This window comes from Bactrocera neohumeralis, chromosome 6, assembly GCF_024586455.1.
Source record: "Bactrocera neohumeralis isolate Rockhampton chromosome 6, APGP_CSIRO_Bneo_wtdbg2-racon-allhic-juicebox.fasta_v2, whole genome shotgun sequence".
In the NCBI taxonomy this organism is placed as follows: domain Eukaryota; kingdom Metazoa; phylum Arthropoda; class Insecta; order Diptera; family Tephritidae; genus Bactrocera; species Bactrocera neohumeralis.
Window position 1 is genome coordinate 34,059,754 of NC_065923.1, and position 19,585 is coordinate 34,079,338.

At 33.8% G+C, this 19,585-nt stretch overlaps 1 protein-coding gene across 5 annotated transcripts in view; it reads right to left on the reverse strand.

Moving 5' to 3' along the window:
- The window catches only part of LOC126761376 (calcium-binding protein E63-1), a 147,215-nt gene that overhangs the window by 40,807 nt on the left and 86,823 nt on the right, over positions 1 to 19,585 (reverse strand). For all 5 annotated transcript variants that reach the window (XM_050477480.1, XM_050477479.1, XM_050477483.1 and 2 more), the window contains one exon: positions 4,291 to 4,434. In XM_050477480.1, the coding sequence (XP_050333437.1) occupies positions 4,291 to 4,434 (144 nt within the window). The remainder of the gene's footprint in view (positions 1 to 4,290; positions 4,435 to 19,585) is intronic.

Below are 19,585 nucleotides of genomic sequence, written 5' to 3' on the forward strand. Positions count from 1 at the left end.
GATGCTGTTGTTCTCTTGGCCAGTATATATTTCGAAGTTGTAATTGTATCTAGATATACCAGCCAAAACATACAACTTTTAATTTTTTCGAATTTATTCACTGACATAGTGTCCTGTGTTCATTTCTTGCCTAATGTTGGCGTCCAATATCTTCGAATATTAGGAATTTGAACAATAGACATCACAATACATATCCGTAAAAACTTTTTCAGATCTTGTTTGTCTATATCATTCATTTCTCTGGGTCTTTTTGACAAGTGCATAAATTTCCATGAGATCGTCTGATCATCCTGTGTTTATTATAACATTAACTTCTTTAAAAATATGTATTGGTTGGCTTGCTTCTTCCTGGTTGTATTCGTATTGATGTAAATCAAATTCAAAATTTGCTTCATCACCATCATCTAAATACTCATCTTTGCTTTCATCCAAGTTTTCTATTATTGGTGCGCTATTATTATAAGTAAGCGCTCTACAAGTAAAATTTTAGGCTTAAATACATGGTATTGCACATGTGCAATGCTACATTATAACTCTTGTAAAAATAATTCGTGTGAAGACCGAATTTGTTATTTGGGTAAGAAGCTCTCCAAACTAATAGGAAATACTTACATTTTATTCTACATTCTCAATAATTCACAAAAATAATGAAAATTTAGCACTGCATTTTTTATTTATCAGAGAGGAGTTTACTCTTTGCTACGTAAATTCACAAAAACTCAAGAATATTTGCGAAACTAAACCAAAGGAGAATAGTGATAAGGTATAATTTTCATTTGGCGAAAGAATAACTGTAAATTAAGAAACAATGTACAAAGCTGCCAGATCAACGAGAAGTTAACATTGCATATATGCAATGCTATGCAACGAAGGGCTAATCTGTAATAATAATACATTGGTTTCGAAATGCCTTCAGTATTTGAGACTTCTTACCCACAATGTTCGGTTAGGTTAAAGGCCAATAAGCCACATATAGACCAGTTTTGGTCCTTTGCGATACCAGATGAAGTTCAGTTTCTAGGTTCAAGAGCAGTAGTCACTCTTTAGGATGACTCACTATTTATACCTCCTCCAGTGTATAATACTCCAGATGCTTACAACGTAGTATTCTTACACAGTAAATATATGATTTAACACACTAAACATGAAAAAAAATGTATTGTTAGAGACGAATGTATAATTATATTTTAATTTTGGTATTAGAGCAACAAAAAGCCATCAAAATTATCTCTAGTGACAGCAATTGCTGAACATGTAATCAACATAAGGTATATGAAAGTAACTTAAACGAAATCCATTTAACTAAACTAAATACAATGACACTTATCACAGTCAAGGATTTTACCTTAACAACTCGTTATTATTATTGCTGTCATTTAAATCTGACACAAAAGTTATGTGGGCACGCAAAGTGTTTAAAATAATAGAAAAGAGCAATTATCATAAAATTAGATTTTATTGCAACACGCAACTTTTAATGAAGCTAACCAAGCATTATCTAATAAAGTATAACCAAATTCGTAGCATACTTTTTAGAGCGAGGTACATGAAGTAGTATGCATATAGTATATAGGCATGTATGTGCATTACATGTAATTGTCGTTAACAAGCAAACAACACTTATAATTATTCATAAACTTTTCGCAAAATGTTGTCAAATGCTTTTAAATAAATAGTTTGCTTAAATTTATGAATCTTGGCTGCAAGTGTGTGATTCCAAGTTGCAGAGGTAATAAGTATGTAACGTATGTGTGTAGTATGCTGATATTTATGTGAACTTGAACGTTGGGCACTCATAAATTTGCAAAACTGTCAACCACAAAAAGTGAAATGCAAACAAATTGCATCATAAAATCTGTAGCACCCAGTGAGTAAGATAAAATGGCGTGAGAATACGATTACCAAGCAGGAATCTGAAAGTGACAGTGAAGGGTACAGCTCCACCATAGAAGAAAAGCATATAAGTATGTAAATGTATACTTATGTACAATGCACCCTTTAACACCTCGTTAACTACTTCGTGGGGGATTGAAATGCTTGGTAATGTATTACTTATAAGATTTTGTGTAAACTGATAGTTAGTGCCATTGGTTATATGACTCAAGTAGTTTGTAAAAACTTCTCCTTCCTTAAGAGCAATTGACTATATGAACATTTAGTCTTATTTTTATGGCAAGAGTATGTACAAGAAAAAATTTGGGAATTTTTATACTCTCGCAACAAAGTTGCTAAGGAGAGTATTATAGTTTTGTTCACATAACGGTTGTTTGTAAGTCCTAAAACTAAAAGAGTCAGATATAGGGTTATATATACCAAAGTGATCAGGGTGACGAGTAGAGTCGAAATCCGGATGTCTGTCTGTCCGTCCGTCCGTCTGTCCGTCCGTGCAAGCTGTAACTTGAGTAAAACTTGAGATATCATGATGAAACTTGGTACACGTATTTCTTGGCTCTATAAGAAGGTTAAGTTCGAAGATGGGCAAAATCGGCCCGCTGCCACGCCCTCAAAATGGCGGAAACCGAAAACCTATAAAGTGTCATAACTAAGCCATAAGATATTAAAGTGAAATTTGGCACAAGGGATCGCATTAGGGAGGGGCATATTTGGACGCCATTTTTTGGAAAAGTGGGCGTGGCCCCGCCCCCTACTAAGTTTTTTGTACATATCTCGGAAACTGCTATAGCTATGTCAACCAAACTCTATAGAGTCGTTTCCTTCAGACATTTCCATATACAGTTCAAAAATGGAAGAAATCGGATAGTAACCAAGCCCACCTCGCATACAAAGGTTATGTTGAAAATCACTAAAAGTGCGTTAACGGACTAACAAAAAACGTCAGAAACACTAAATTTTACGGAAGAAATTGCAGAAGGAAGCTGCACCCAGGCTTTTTTTAAAAATTGAAAATGGGCGTGGCCTCGCCCACTTATGGACCAAAAATCATATCTCAGGAACTACTCCACCGATTTCAATGAAATTCGGTATATAATATTTTCTTAACACCCTGATGACACGTACGAAATCTTCTTCTTCCAATATAACGCTATTTTGAATTCCATCTGATACCTTCTCTGTATAATACGAGTATATACATTAGGAACCAATGATGATAGCTTAACTTTACACAAATACGGTATTTGAAAAATATCTAAATGACGTATAATGAAATCTCTATTATCACTTTGTCATGCGAGAGTATAAAATGTTCGGTGACACCCGAACTTAGCCCTTCCTTACTTGTTTATTATGTATTATTGCATCTGCAGAATCTTTGCGAATGATGGAAAAGACTTACAGTGATTTAGTTTTATCAAACACACAAGTCCGCGAGTGCTAGAAAGCCTTCAAAGACGGTCGAGAGATCGTTGAAGATATGCCTCATTCTGGACGACTTTCGACCTCTTCAACTGATGAAAATATTAAGAAGTGAAGAGTTTGGTGCTCGAATATCGTCAGGAAAGTGTTAAAGAGAGCATGAGAGCTCGACATCTCTCACGAATTCCGATCCCACATACATAGAGAGCATTATAACTGCCGACGAGACGTGGGCTTTTGAGTTTGTCATGCAAACAAGTCAACAATGGTCGGAATGGAGGGAAAAAACGAGACGAAATCAAAAAACCGCGCCACAGCCGTTCAAAAATAAGGTGATGCTCATTGTTGTTTTCAATATTCGTGGTTTGTCGCTCCGTAGAACCCGTTTTCAGTCATCAATGAAAATAAAATTCACAGAAGAAGTTGAAGATGCTTATGAATAGTGTTTCGAGTACTGAAAAAATCATTGATGGAGATTACTTTGAAGGCGACAAAGTAAATATTGATAAATAATTAAATATTTTGCTTTTTATTTACAATTTCCGAGTACTTTTTAATCACAATATATTTATTATAAAAATTGCATAAATTTGCGAACATTTTTGTTTTAGGTATCCCTCGTAAGCAGTGAATAATTCTAAAACAAGTTTAATGAATCGTCTGATTTTGTTTTAGTTTATTTCACATGTCGACCAAGTATATTATTAGAAAAATGTTGTTCCTTATTTTATTTAGTATATTTATACACACGACAGACTTTTTTCCACTAATCGCTTTTGCATTTTCTTCATATACATATTTATTCGTTTACGAAGCATTACGATGCTCCAATGAGAATTTTTTGCTACTTCTAGATCTATCGTTTCTTAATCATTAGAAATCTATAGAAATATGAACGAGTTTTCATAAAACATTTTAGTGCAAACGTCTTTCGCTATATTGCATTAAATTCGAAAGGTAATTTTGTATACTCACCAGAATGGCTTGCCTCGCGTATGAGATCGTGTATGATTTCGTCTCGCACATTTATGCCAAGATTTTTCAACATAAACTGCAGCTCATTTGCTGTGACACGCCCATCACGATTTCTGTCTAAGAGATCGAATGCAGTTCGCAAATCTGAAAGAAAGAGAATAATACAGGTTTTATTGTAATAATATAACAAAAGAATTTATAACAAGTAAAAAAATAAATCACCGAACATTTTATACTCTCGCAATAAAGTGATAATCGAGATTTCAATATCAGTCATTTACATATTTTTCAAATACCGTATTTGTGTAAAGTTTTATTCCGCTATCATCATTGGTTCCTAATGTTTATACTCGTATTATACAAAGAAGGCATCAGATGGAATTCAAAATAGCTTTATATTGGAAGAAGGCGTGGTTGCGAACCGATTTCACCCATATTTCGTACTTGTCATCAGGGTGTTAAGAAAATATTATATACCGAATTTCATTGAAATCGGTCTAGTAGCTCCTGAGATATGCTTCTTGGTCCATAAGTGGGCGGCGCCACGCCCATTTTCAATTTTTAAAAAAAGCCTGGGGGCAGCTTCCTTCTGCCACTTCTTCCGTAAAATTTAGTGTTTCTGACGTTTTTTGTTAGTCGGTTAACGCACTTTTAGTGATTTTGAACATAACCTTTGTATGGGAGGTGGGCGTGGTTATTATCCGATTTCTTCCATTTTTGAACTGTATATGGAAATACCTGAAGAAAACGACTCTGTAGAGTTTGGTTGACATAGCTATAATAGTTTCCGAGATATGTACAAAAAACTTAGTAGGGGGCGGGGCCACGCCCACTTTTCCAAAAAAATTACTTCCAAATATGTCCCTCCCTAATGCGATCCTTTGTGCCAAATTTCACTTTAATATCTTTATTTATGGCTTAGTTATGACACTTTATAGGTTTTCGGTTTCCGCCATTTTGTGGGCGTGGCAGTGGGCCGATTTTGCCCATCTTCGAACTTAACCTTCTTATGGAGCCAAGGAATACGTGTACCAAGTTTCATCATGATATCTCAATTTTTACTCAAGTTACAGCTTGCACCGCCGGACGGACAGACGGACGGACAGACAGACCGGATTTCGACTCTACTCGTCGCCCTGATCACTTTGGTATACATAACCCTATATCTGACTCTTTTAGTTTTAGGACTTACAAACAACCGTTATGTGAACAAAACTATAATACTCTCCTTAGCAACATTGTTGCGAGAGTATAAAAAGGGACGGGAGACGTAGTTTTCCTTTCTGATAATTATTTAGAAGGCAATTACATTTAAGTACGTTTTAAAAACACTTATTTTATGAAAAAATATCTCAATGAAGCAAAAGCATTTCCACTTGCAAGCATACATACTTGACAAGTTTTGTGGGATACACTTATTAATAGTAATTTAAATAAATTAAAATTAGAAGCATCCGTACTTATTAGTAAGTTTGTCTATAATCTCCATATATCGCAGTTCTGTACCATTTGAAACGATAAAGGGGTATTCTGGTTTGGAAGCCCGAATTTTAGGTATTTTTTTGACGCGATAAACAAAAATAACAAGTAAGGAAGGGCTAAGTTCGGGTGTCACCGAACATTTTATACTCTCGCATGATAAAGTGATAATCGAGATTTAATTATACGTCATTTATATATTTTTCAAATACCGTATTTTTGTAAAGTTTTATTCCGCTTCATTTAATTGATCATTTCGAAATAGCGTTATATTGAATCACAACCGAAACGTACGTGTTAAAAGAAAATAATATACCAAATTTCATTGAAAAAGTTCCTGAGATATGGTTTTTGGTCCAAAGTGGGCGAGGCCACGCCCATTTTCAATTTTTAAAAAAAGCCTGGGTGCAGCTTTCTTCTGCCATTTCTTCCGTAAAATTTAGTGTTTCTGACGTTTTTTGTTAGTCGGTTAACGGACTTTTAGTGATTTTCAACATAACCTTTGTATGGGAGGTGGGCGTGGTTATTATCCGATTTCTTCCATTTTTGAACTGTATATAGAGATGCCTGAAGAAAACGACTCTGTAGAGTATGGTTGACATAGCTATAGTAGTTTCTGAGATATGTACAAAAAACTTAGTAGGGGGCGGGGCCACGCCCACTTTTCCAAAAAAACTGCGTCAAAATATGCCCCTCCCTAATGCGATCCTTTGTGCCAAATTTCACTTTAATATGTTTATTTATGGCTTAGTTATGACACTTTATAGGTTTTCGGTTTTCGCCATTTGGTAGGCGTGGCAGTGGGCCGATTTTGCCCATCTTCGAACTTAACTTTCTTATGAAGACAGAAAATACGTGTACCAAGTTTCATCATGATATCTCAATTTTTACTCAAGTTACAGCTTGCACGGACAGACGGACAGACGGACGGACGGACGGAAGGATTTCGACTCTACTCGTCACCCTGATCACTTTGGTATATATCTGACTCTTTTAGTTTTAGGACTTACAAACAACCGTTATGTGAACAAAACTATAATACTCTCCTTAGCAACATTGTTGCGAGAGTATAAAAACTGCAGGTCGGCGAAGTAGAGACTGATGAAACAATGGCTTGTCCTGGTGTGCAGGATATAAATCCTTTCCGTGACCTAAATTGAAAATTTATGCGAAATCCGTGAAGAGTAAAAGTGTAGTTATCACACTACGAAACGTTTTTGAAAAAAAAATTTATAAAATGGTGGTGGTTTGAAAAAAGTTTCGTATTTTCCCTGTTTTTTGTGGTTCGGAATTTTTTAAAAACAAAAAAAAAATTCTCTGAAAGCTCTGTGTAAAATTTTATATGAATCGGTTGAGTAGAACTTAAGATATCATGCACACCGTTTTTAGAAAAGTAGTTATGCGAAAAACGAGTTTAAAATTTGAAAACTAGTCGCGCGCAGTCGGAGTCGGAGTTATAAAATGAGCTAAACTCGGAAAATAATTTGAATTTCGAAAAATCCTCTTAGGAACATTTTCTTGAAGGGTTATACTATAAAAATATGCAAAAAAAAATCGATTTTTTCGAATTTCTAAAATGGTATCCCCGTCCCTTAAATCTGTCAATTTGACCTGATCCGACTCCGAAAATAAAAGCACGTATATTAGTCAACCCAAATTTAAAGAACCGAGAAGTCCAAAGGCCGTAGTTAATGTTGAAAACCAAATATAGAAGCCCTTTGGATACGGTTTGAAGGTACATTTTTTTACTAAAATTGGGGCTTTCCATTTAATAACTAGTTGTATGGCATTTATTTGAAACGATTAGCTACTAAAATATAATTTATTCAGGTTCCAGAGATGAACAAAAATTATAGCTAGTATATTTCATAAACATACATCATAATTTTTTTCAATATACTATCTTAAAGTGTGTAATTTTTAGTAAGCAATTAAAAAATGTATCTTAGTAGGTACATATAGGCATTTCCACAGCAATTATGCCTTACTATAATATGAAATAACCATTTAGCTTTGAAATTGAACTATAAAATATAACACTTAAGAAAAGATATCAAGCATTAAAGAGACTTCGACAAAAGCAGTTTGTTTTTATTATTCAAGCCATGTACACGTGCGCTGCTGCGAAAGTTTGTGAGATAAAACTCAACAGAGCGTATACGTAACATCGGAATTGTGCAAAAGAAATGTGGCTAGTTGGAATTCATAGAATATATGTATGCATACCTTAATATTTCCCAACAAATATGAAAATAATTCCACAAATTCATGGTATCACACACACACACACATGCATACATGCAATTAACTTGTGCCGGTCAAAGTGCGAAGTGTTGAAAATGCTCCCAAAGTTTCGTTCTATTGTGCTTGGTTGTGTGTCGATATGCATTCTCATAACTTTATAGTCTGCATTACCAGCTTTTGCTTATAATTTATACATTTTACCGTTAACTATTTACCAGCTGGCATTTCGCGTCAAATTTGGGCAATGTAGTCCATGCAGCAAGCATTTGAGTGAGTTCATTGCACACATTCAAGTTATTAGTATGAGCATTGTTTGATTGTAGTCTCACGCGAATGTTTTGGGCAATGTTGCTTTAGCCATGTTAATTGCATGCAAATTGTTTTGTTTTGTATATTTATTTATGCTAAACTTTGTTTTTATATGCCAGTCGCGCCGGCATTTCCACTTCTAATACATCATTTTCCTTTATTTTATTATTTCGGCATTTCGAACTGGAATGTTTCCGCTGCGTTGCGAATTTTTTGGTCTACTGCGTAAAACTTCACTTTGTGGACCGCTTGGTTATTACATTTTTCCGCTACGCATTTTTTGCCATTTTATTATTTCGCAGTTCTTCATGTGACTTACGACGAATGCGATTTGTCGCAGGTTAAAAGGCAACTACTTTTAGTAGACCGATTAAAGGTCAAGGACATAGACTTGTGGATAAGAAATGAGAATAAAGTTTCTTGAGTATTTACTGTATTAAGCTGTAACTCTTAAGTGTTTATTAAGTATTATAGTTTAGCTAGTGGTTATATGTAGATATGTATATCTGGTATTAAAGGTACTAAAATTTATGTGCACAATGTTTTTTGATATAACAAAATTATGAGGAACTGCAGTTCTTTTCAGTATTCATGTTCGGTTATAGCTAATTCACAAGATTTGAAATTCCAAATTTTCCAACGGTGTTCTCTAATTTTGAATGAAAAACTGTAGTCTAATAGATTCAAATCTGGACTTCCAGATGACTAGTTATTTGCGGCTTTGACGCCAAGAATACATATATATTTTAAGGCACTGCTGGGTGGTTTTTGTCTTGTGTGCTCGAGTAGAATATTTCTGAAAGACCCAATGCTATTCAACGAGGACATTATTGCTTATTTACCACGCCTTCTAAGACATACTGCTGACACACTTCTATTCCAGATTTAATCCATTTTCCATAGAAGTGAGTGATGTAACGCCTTTACAGGAGACTATAAACCGAACCGTTAACTATTACAGCAGCCAGATGGTGACCACGTAGAATTCTTGGCATTTTTTTGCATCTTAGAAAGTGGGTAAATTTTGTCGTTTTGCTTATTAAAAAATTTTCTATAGAAAATATTTGTTCTTCTATATAAAGTATACTTTCATGACCGTTGATCGCGCGCCACTGAAGAAATCGCTTGCATCTCTTGTACCGAATTTGTTGTAAGCGCGCCCTCAGACCAGTTGACCGACGGTAGGTTTTTACGTGCGTTAACTTCAAATAAGTCTTGGCATTGATCAGTTTGATATATTCGTTTCCTTTGACATAATTTTCTGTTTAGAAAACTTTTTTCTTTGTCAAGATATTCTCAAGAAATTTGGCATGAATATAATTATTGGCTAAAGCAAAGATAAAAATTCGAACAAATATTTTAGATTGAAGCACTTTTATGGAAACTTTTTTGTTTGTGAAGGGTATTCTAACTTTGGTGTAACCTAAGTTAACATATTTTCTTATTTTATACTCTTTCTAACTAATTTGTACTGTTTTACGATGCATATAAACTGAATTCATAGCCAAAAATGCCGCAAAGACGACGAATTATTCTCTGCTACATATTTTCAAGCTTAAATATTCAGTTAGTAAGTAAGTTTGTTATTACTGTTATTTATGGCAATAAAAACCGCAACTTGGTTGGAGTATAAAAACTTTTATTAGCAACAATTACATAAGTGCGCATGCAAATTAAGTCATTTCGTATAAGCACAGATTGCCCACTGTTTATCGTTTGGCAAATTCGAATACCGCCTTTTAATTTTTTTGGGTATGAACGGCTGGAACTGCGGGCCCAGAGCATGAAATGCTAATTTGTTTGTGTAATTATTAACAATATAGAAGCTAAAATCCGAAAGATTACATTATTTCCAACAAAGTTTAAAATTTAATATAACAACTAGTAACAATATAATAAAAAATATCAGAATATCAAATGGAAAATATCGTTATAATTATTAGCTTGCTTGTTTCTATTGTTATAATACGAATTTAATACAAGCTTTTATTTAGCGTAGCGTTCTCAAGATGTCCGTTCACAAAGTTCATTAGATTTGAATCGCAGAGTTATTCCCTTAGATTGACTCCTAGTTGCACTGTAATTCGATTTTTCCATATGATAGCTCCAGTTACTGTGGCAATCTAAATTCTATAGAATATTAGTTAATATTTAGAAAGCAATTTTTACGTCTTCTTTAAGGTTAGAACAACCGTTAGATAATCAACATGGTATTCTGAAGCCGGCAATTTGGATCAAAAGCAAAAATTCAATTATTTTTTCTTACTCCCAGTCAAACATTTCTCAATTTAGACCTTAATTTCGGACTTAATACTGACCTTTTAGCAGCCTCTCTTCTGGCTATTGATTTGAGAAACTTAAAGAAGCGATCAGTTAGCTGTTTACACTTTTTAATTGAAAATATTCACATATTCTGGGGCTTTGTAAAATCTTTCCATTACATAGGAAAGTAATGTACTAAGCCCTTAAACATGAGGCATTTAAAGAGTTGATAAATGTATTCAAAACAATATCACTTAAGATATATAAAATATTATTTTATTATACCCTGAACAAGGGACGTTAATTTTATCACGAAGTTTGTAAAACCCAGTGAATCTAGAAAGTACAAAGTCTGTCGCAAAAGAAACAGGACTGTTAAAAAAAAACAACAAAAAATTAATATTTTTCAAAAGTTATATTTTTTTATTCAAAGTAGTTTCCTTGTGCTTCGATACAGCGTTTAGCCCGGTCAATTAGCATTTCAAATGAGTGTTTAAGGTCATTTTGCGGAATGCTCTTGAGAATATCGGTCGTCGCCTTTTGGATAGCTGAAATGTCCTGAAACCAGTGTCCTTTCATGGGCAAATGAAGTTTTCCGAAAAGGAAAAAGTCGCACGGTGCCATATCAGGTAAATACGGGGAATGGTTAATGGTTAAAATGTGATTTTTGGTCAAATAATCGTCCTTCGAATGTTGGATTCGTAGCAATTTTTGCTCTTCAGTCAATTTGTGCGGAACAAACTTGGAGCACACCTTCCGTAGACCCAATTTATCTATCAAAATGCGATGAATGGAGTCTTTGATGATATTTAACTCCATTTCCATTTAACGCAAAGAAGATTGCGGCTCATTCTTAATAAATTCCTGCACTTTTTCAATATTGTTTTGGGTAATCAATGATTTTGGCCAGCCCAACTTCCGATCGTCACACTCATGCACATTACTACGGGATAGGCACTGATCACCATAAACTTTTTTCATCATTTGAAATGTTTCAGTAAACGTTTTCTCAAGTTTAAAACAAAATTTAATATTTGCTCTTTGTTCAAAATACATTTTACGACCGATGACCAAAAGCTGCTGTCACTTTTTGATCGATAACATCGATTGTAGTTATCCAATTGTCTTAAAATTTTTACGAAATGTCAACAAGAGATCAAACTTTTTATTTCATATACCCACCAATAGGTGGCGCCACCAGAAACAGTTATATTTAAAAAGTTCTGTTCTTTTGCGACAGACCTTTTATATATATACATAGATGATCAACGATCAAAGACAATATAAAGATTTTTTTCTCTGTATTAAGTAACCTTATTCTCCTTGAAGGTTTTTGTTATTCCATTGCTTACGAAAGTAATGTACTGAAGCCTTTACCATGAGACATTTAAAGAGTTCAGAAATGAATTCAACACTCAATACTAAAATATACAAAATTATTATACCCGGATAAGGATATATAGTGCTTTGGGCAGTTTATAAAACCCGAAGAATCTACAAGTTATACATATAGATGATCAACGATCATAAAGTCAATATAAAGATATTTTTTTTTTATATTAAATAACCTTAATTCTTCTTGATCTTTTTTATATCAAATAACGTTGGTAATCACATTTTGAAGGCAAGTTAGAAAGCAACAGGAATGGATCTGGGATAAGTTTTATTTTAATAAACTAAAGTAATTGCGTAAGCAAACGCAATACTTCAAAAATTCGTTTGACTAAAAATTCACAGTGGAAAATTTTTAGCCTTAGCATGTTTTTGTCGATTAACTTAGACATTACTTCAAAAAAAATTCTATATAGTTTCTTAAGCAACTCTTCTTTATTGATATTGTGAAACGATTTTCATAATAAATGTGAATCTTAGTTATTATTAAATATTAAGCAAAAAAAAAGAAAACTGTTGAATAAATACATTCTTATACTTTGATATGAAATATGAATTTCCGCACTGCACAACCTAAGCTTTGTTTGTAAATATGTTTTATATGCACTGAAGTCCACTCAAATAGTTATATGTATGCGTATGTGAGTGTCTGTTCGGCAGACAATGCAACAATTAATAGTTACACGTTCACACATCGATAGACAACAAACAAATCGATCACCGACCAGCACACCCATAAATACACATGTAAACACAAATGTACGTACTTGTGTGTGAAGAAAACCTAACGGTAAGTAATCAACTACACCAATCAACTGTTTACTTGGCAGGATTTTAACAAACTAGAAGTTAGTTGTGCTCGTACCAAGCAGTTGCAAGCGTAAACTTTGTCTGCTGTGTTTGTTGTTATATTTGTGATGACCTCGACCTTGAGTACACAGGTATGTTCGCACACAATTAACTCACAGCTAATGTATAACCATAAGATGGGTGCAATAAAATCGTTCATAGCAAAGCGAATTAAAAGTGTCTGTGGTGGAAAATGTGGTGAAAGGAGAGTGGCGGTAATTAAAGTTTATAGTTTGTTCACACCACCTATGGACACGATGCATCAATATATGACACACTTGTGGTTTCTGTTTGGTATATTGTGTAAGGTAAACTTGAACTTTAAATTATCATATAAAAAGGTTATCGGATTTTTACTTCAACTAAAATTTTATTACAATAATATTCTGACAGTATGATCAAACTAGATTTATTCTAGAAATCAAATTTTTATTAAAACTTAATTATGCATTTTTTAAATGCATTGAACTTCTATTTTATACTAGTATATTTATATAATATATATGACTTCATGTGTATCGAACAATATAAAGTGGTTTACGTTGATGTACATATTTTAAGGGTTGCCACCTGTCTATATTTTTAGTAAATTTAAAAAAATACAGTATATTAGGCGGTGGAATCACACTTAGACCGTTAATTCAGTCCTTTGTGAAGCTAAATGGAAAAAATTACTGTTGCTAGATATTAGCTATAAGCAAAGCGCCCTGAATCTATTAGAAATCTGCTAAGGTGTTTTATGTCTACTTTTGCTATATCACCTGGATGTCTAAGTGTATAAGACCCGAGGTGTTTTTGCCTTGTTCTGGCAAAAGCGGGACATTCAAAGAGAAAGTGTTGAAATATATCGTGGTGCACCACTAATTCTGATGAGAGCAGGCCGTTGAACTCTCACCAATTTTTTCGTGAGTGTAGTCTTTTCCAGCGCTTTTCACCAAACAAAAATTCCGTAGAATATTAAAGGCTCAACTTTGGTTTCTTAAATCCAAAGAACTATCAAAGAACTACCTTCGATGAGAGTCTCCACCTTTTGCGAATGGTTCCCCTGCAACAGGATAGGATAACCGAAGCTTTCCTTTATCTTCCCTCTATTTTAGATTTCCACGATAGTTTCTCGTCTTGGGTTCACTTATCGTTATCAGCAGGCCCAAGATACCTTCCCCCCATAAGTGGTAGATGCGCCTTCAAAATTTGGTACTTCCTAGTGAATAAAACCAGTCCTTACTAGGATTGATGGTGAGGCCATCCCTGAGTTAGCTCATATACGGTAGACAATCACCCGCTAACCGACTTCCTCAAGATTCGTTTGAAGTTGTATTTTTCATTTTATTTAAGGAAGTATTCTCGTCTAGAAATTTGACAAAATCTACATTTTGTTTCATAATTCAATAGTACAGTTATTCAAAAATATATTCAGAAAATAATTTTTCCAATTTAAATTATTTCCAAAGTTATAGCCATTTAATGTCGTGTCAGCTGTACTGGCTTAGCGGACGGCTGCAACAATATGCGACTGAATGTAAAATTTAAAAAGCGATTTTTTCGAAACTTTTTTTTAAAGCAGTTGCAAGAATATCTCAAGTTCTAATTGGCCAATTTACTTGAAATATGACATAAATATTCTTTAAACACCTCTCTATTACATGAAGCAACAAATACTTAAAAATATTTATAAATGAAAAAAAAAATTGAGAAAGTTAAAAAATAAGTAAAAATCGAATTTTATTTTTGAGTTTTCAGTTTAGTAGTTTATTTAGATAGCCACATTCGCACTAATCATAAATCCATCATGGTTTTATTTGCGCTGGCCATGTGCTCAAAACTTAAATTTAACATGAAATAAGTTAAAATTTGTGCACTAATACTCTCAAATTTCGGTAACTTCTGTAATTTATTTGAAATAAGTGTTCAGTGCTTTTATTTTTTCAAATAGACATCGTCATATAACATGTCAATTGAAAAGTCCCCGGAATATAATAGTAAAACAAATTGTTTTGACAAAACTCGTTTTTTTTCCTTCAAGGGTGATATACTGATTATAGAGACTCTCCAACTTTGCGATACTACAATTTGCTAAAAACACGGTTTTATAACGCTTGAACTTCTCCAGACACTCTACGTGTCACGCCGGGGACTTTTCAATTGACCTGTTAATTTATTTACTTTGTTATAATTTCTAAGCTTTCCGATTATAACTTGACACGCATAAGTGAAACTGAAAGTTTTAAATCTTTGAGACAAACAATTTTCTGTAAAGTTACGTATACGCACCGTTGTCACTTTATATATTGCTTACTTCATTGTTAGCTTACTTTGCACTCAACTCTATGTTTATATTGTAACGATTTTTGCTTCCTCTGAGCAACACGTATCTTACCTTTTTGATTTTTGTTTACTTTCACATTTTCTTTATTATTTCTACTTTTTATTAGCTATAATGCGTGGGTATCATATCAAAAGTCAGTAGGTCAAGGGCGCTTGTGCTTTTTATTTCCGCCTTTACTTAACAAAATGTTCACTCTTTCGTAACAAAACATATTCATAACTGTAAAATCTTTACGGCGCAGTGACAAAGTCTTAAAGTCTACATGACATTTAAACGAAACCTCAAGCCCTACCTATACATACATATGTTTGTATGCTGACAGTGATTTGTAATTTTGTTTTATATGGGAATTTATACACTTTGTGCAGACGAGCCCAGCATTTTACCGCAAACACATTTGTGGAATAGTAAATTTTTATATATCGACAGAGAGCTTCTTGCGATTTTTTATCGCACTTAAGTGCTTGTCTGTAGTATGTGTATTTGTGAGAGTGGGGCTTGTAAATGAGCATCAATGTCGGCAGCTTTGGCAGGAAAATAAAAATGTATGTGATATAGTGTTTGTGCGGGTTTCGCTTGAAGCAACTTGTAAACTCTCATTATATAACTACGAATATTATTTTTCTTTGACTGCAATGTAGACGTTAAATGGGGGAATTTACCACATAACTATATAAATATGTAAGTATGTAAGTTTTGTTTGCGGATTGTCAATGCGAGGCTGCTGCTGCGACGCGAGGTCAGTGTTGTATTACAATGACGTTAACACATCCCCATGCGCAGATGCAATTCAGAGAAGTGAAGAGAAGTGTTGTCAACAAGATTACTGTCATACTAAAGAATAAATAAATGAAATAACAAATCGTTAAATGTTTTTTATTATCCCAAGGCGATAAAAAAAAGAAACCAAAACTAAAAGCGAACCGAAATATTTGAATATCTTGTACTGGCTGTAATGTCGGTAATATAGCACACCCGGATTTGGTGGAATCTAGTTGAAGGATTTTGAGTTGAATGATAAATTATTTTTTCCGTCAAATATAAAATCAATTTAAAATTTTTTCTCGGATAAAATTTAAATATATATGTGGCAATTTAGTTTTATTCACTAAACTCTATATTACCTTCAGAATACACAAGAAGGATATCGTTCGAAGCTTTTATATGTAAATATCTTTACAATCAGCATTTCAGAAATTTTTTTTATAACAATATCATAAAAAAATCTCTAGTGGACTTGTACCTCCGACAAAGCCTCAGAAGCTGACTATGGGATATCGTAATTCTGACATTTTTTTTAGGAAACAGAAAACCCATTCGTTGTCCTTGAAATGTAATTGCATGATCAAATAGTGTCAAGTTGACTCGAAATTTGCTTCGAAACTATCATTATGTATATTTTGCCAAGCAAAAAACGAAACAGGCCTCCAAACACGACTGGTATTTGGTAAAGCCCATAGCAAAAAAGCAACTCAATTTTAGAAGCACATGCTATGGCAGACAGAAAAACAATTGTACGTCGTCCCCAAAAGCAAGCCGATAAGCATAAGTATACATAAAACCATTAAACACAATTGTGTCGGACCAATCGTTGTTGATAAACGAAAGAAAGCGATCTTTATTTGAGTCGTCAACCCAATAGAAAATCTATGGAAGACAAAAAAAGGAAAATCTTCAAAAATTTTGATGAGGTTTTGTACTTAATCTCCAAGGATTGATATCAAAAACTGGTTGAAAGCATGTGGAGAAAATGTGAAAAAGTATCTAAAAATGGGTGATATAACATTATATACTGACTTAAATATATCAAAGTCTCATCTTCTGGGTACGATATTGATATTCTCATATATTTTTATAAAAAATATAATGTTTATTGTTTTTATGTTTTCAAAAAATAAATGTTAATAATTTTCAAAGTAAAACGTATCCCTGGTAAACTCAATGAATAGATAAACGTTTTATATTTCAACACAAAGGGTCCATAACTGTAAATATATATAATTGCAATGCGGCATACGACAAATGGACGAACATCTTTCAGATGACAGCTGAAAGGTTTCGGTCTCGGTCTCGGTCTTTCATGCTTTTACTTCAGATTATTCTATTTTATATTCCTTGTATAGCATGCCACACTACCACCATTAAATATACATTACAATATATATATAAGGTTATATTTATTATAAAATTGCTCCAACGTTGATACTCTTTATAATCAAAAGTATCTTCTTCAAATACTTTACATGTAATTTCGGCAACTGCCACTCACTGCCAATATGTCTACGTTTATGGCAGCTTCTCCTTGTTAACTTTCCAATCACAATAAATAACGAATATCAAAGTGGGAAATCAATGTTGCGTCGTCAGGAAAATTTGCTACTCATACTTTTCACACGTTCTACGTTCATGACACGGTGTTGCAACATTTGTGTCAACATGTCTGTGTCAAAAGTATGTTACAATCGAAGTTCAAATACAATCGTGTGGCTACATATGGAAAATTTGTTTATGAAGAATTGATCAGTGCAACATTTTGCAATATTTATGCCCTCAACAAGGTATATTAAGTTTGCCACGATTTAGAGTTTAAGGGACTAGTATCTTAGTTTTTGAAATATCAATCTGAAATTATGGTCACGAACGTTTCTTCCCAAGAAGCTTTACATTTCTCGGAACCACTGATATCGGACCACCATAGTATAGAGCTGCAAGCAATAACTTGGCACTCGAGCAGGGATGATGTAAGATTGTTATTATAATAGCGGTAGCTTTAGAAAATGACATCTGTGGTTTTAAAAATTTTGGAAAAGTGGCCGTGGCCTCGCCCTCGAATAGGCTTAGTGTAAATATTTCGCAAACCACTTAAGCTAAATCAATCAAACTTGCTCAGAACATATCTTTTCCGCACCTCCTCTGAAAGTGTAATAATGGGTGAAATCGGTTTATGACCCCGCTCATTTCCCATGTAACTATTATATTGAAAATTTCTAAAAAGAAATGATATACAAAAATTCGTTAGAGCTTGGAGCACTGTCCACATTTATGTAAGAACTCATACTATGTCGACACCTGCTTGGCTAATTTCAACCAAATTTGGCATAGAATATTATCCTGTTATGCTTTGTATCGCATATCGGCTAAAAGTGTCTTGGGAAGAAGGGCAGCAGTGGAAAGTTTTGCCAGAAGCAAGCAACTTCTCTTCTACTGGGGCATCGAGGGCAATGAAATAGTCATCAACTTTGGGAAACCCATGCATTGTCTATACGATGATCTGGACAGAAGTATGGTAAAGAAAATCAAAAAGGTGTTGGAACGAGCTACCTGGGTGCAAAACTGCCATGAAAATTTCAAAACGGTAGATTCGTAGCACACAAAATTCCTATTGGCACTAGATAGAAGAGACTATAGGAACATGATCGGAATACTGACAGGTCACAGGTCACAGGTCTGGTGGCGACACACGCCCTCAAAATAGGGCTGACAGATCGAGAAGACTGCAGAAAATGTCTAGAGCAAGGCAACAGGGAAATAATGAAGCATGTCAGGAGCACTTGTCTTGTATTGGCAAAACTAAGACTGGGTCCTCATGGTATGATACATTGGGGGAGGTATCGGTAGTGAGGCCGCAGAGTCTGTTAAAATTCGCGTCAAGCGCAAGCATCTTAAAGGATGACTACTCCTCTTGAACCTAGCAACTGAACTTCATCTGGTTTCGCAAAGGACCAAACTGGTCTATGCGTGGCTTATTGACCTACCAGATTAACCCAATCTAACATATCCTGTTATTTCGTAACTAATTAAAAAATACGAAATTTGATTACAATATAAATATAAGTAAAATCGTATCAATACAGATATTAATACTAGCTTTTCTTTTTTTTTTTAAAAAACACTTTGCAAATATGTTGCTATAAGTAGTACTTTATACTATATATATATATTAGGCCAATAACAGGGTATATTTTCTTGCTTAAAAAAAATAATTGTTCTAAAATTTTAGCTAACATTAAGAACTGGACATAACTAAATCAGATTTTCAAAAATCCATTTTTTGGTATTTATCTCCATATGAATGATGATTGTATGTAAAAAATTTTTATGAAAAACTTAATGAAAATCCTGGTAATATTTTTTAGATATTTATGTTTAAGCATAAGGCTGTATTTGAATTTTCGATAATAGTGTGTGATAAAAAATCTATGAAAGTTCCATACAGCCTTACTTAAAATAGCGATAGCGATTTTGCGGGATTTTTTTTTAGGGTATTTTCAAGGAAATTTCGTGACGGGATTGAAAAACATATACAACCCTAATATATATATATGTAAGATATAGATATCTAAATTTAATTGCTTGGATTCCGATCCACTGGTTGACGTTTTACACCATAGCTTTGATTCTTTCAAGTTGCTAGAATATACATAAAATGCTTGA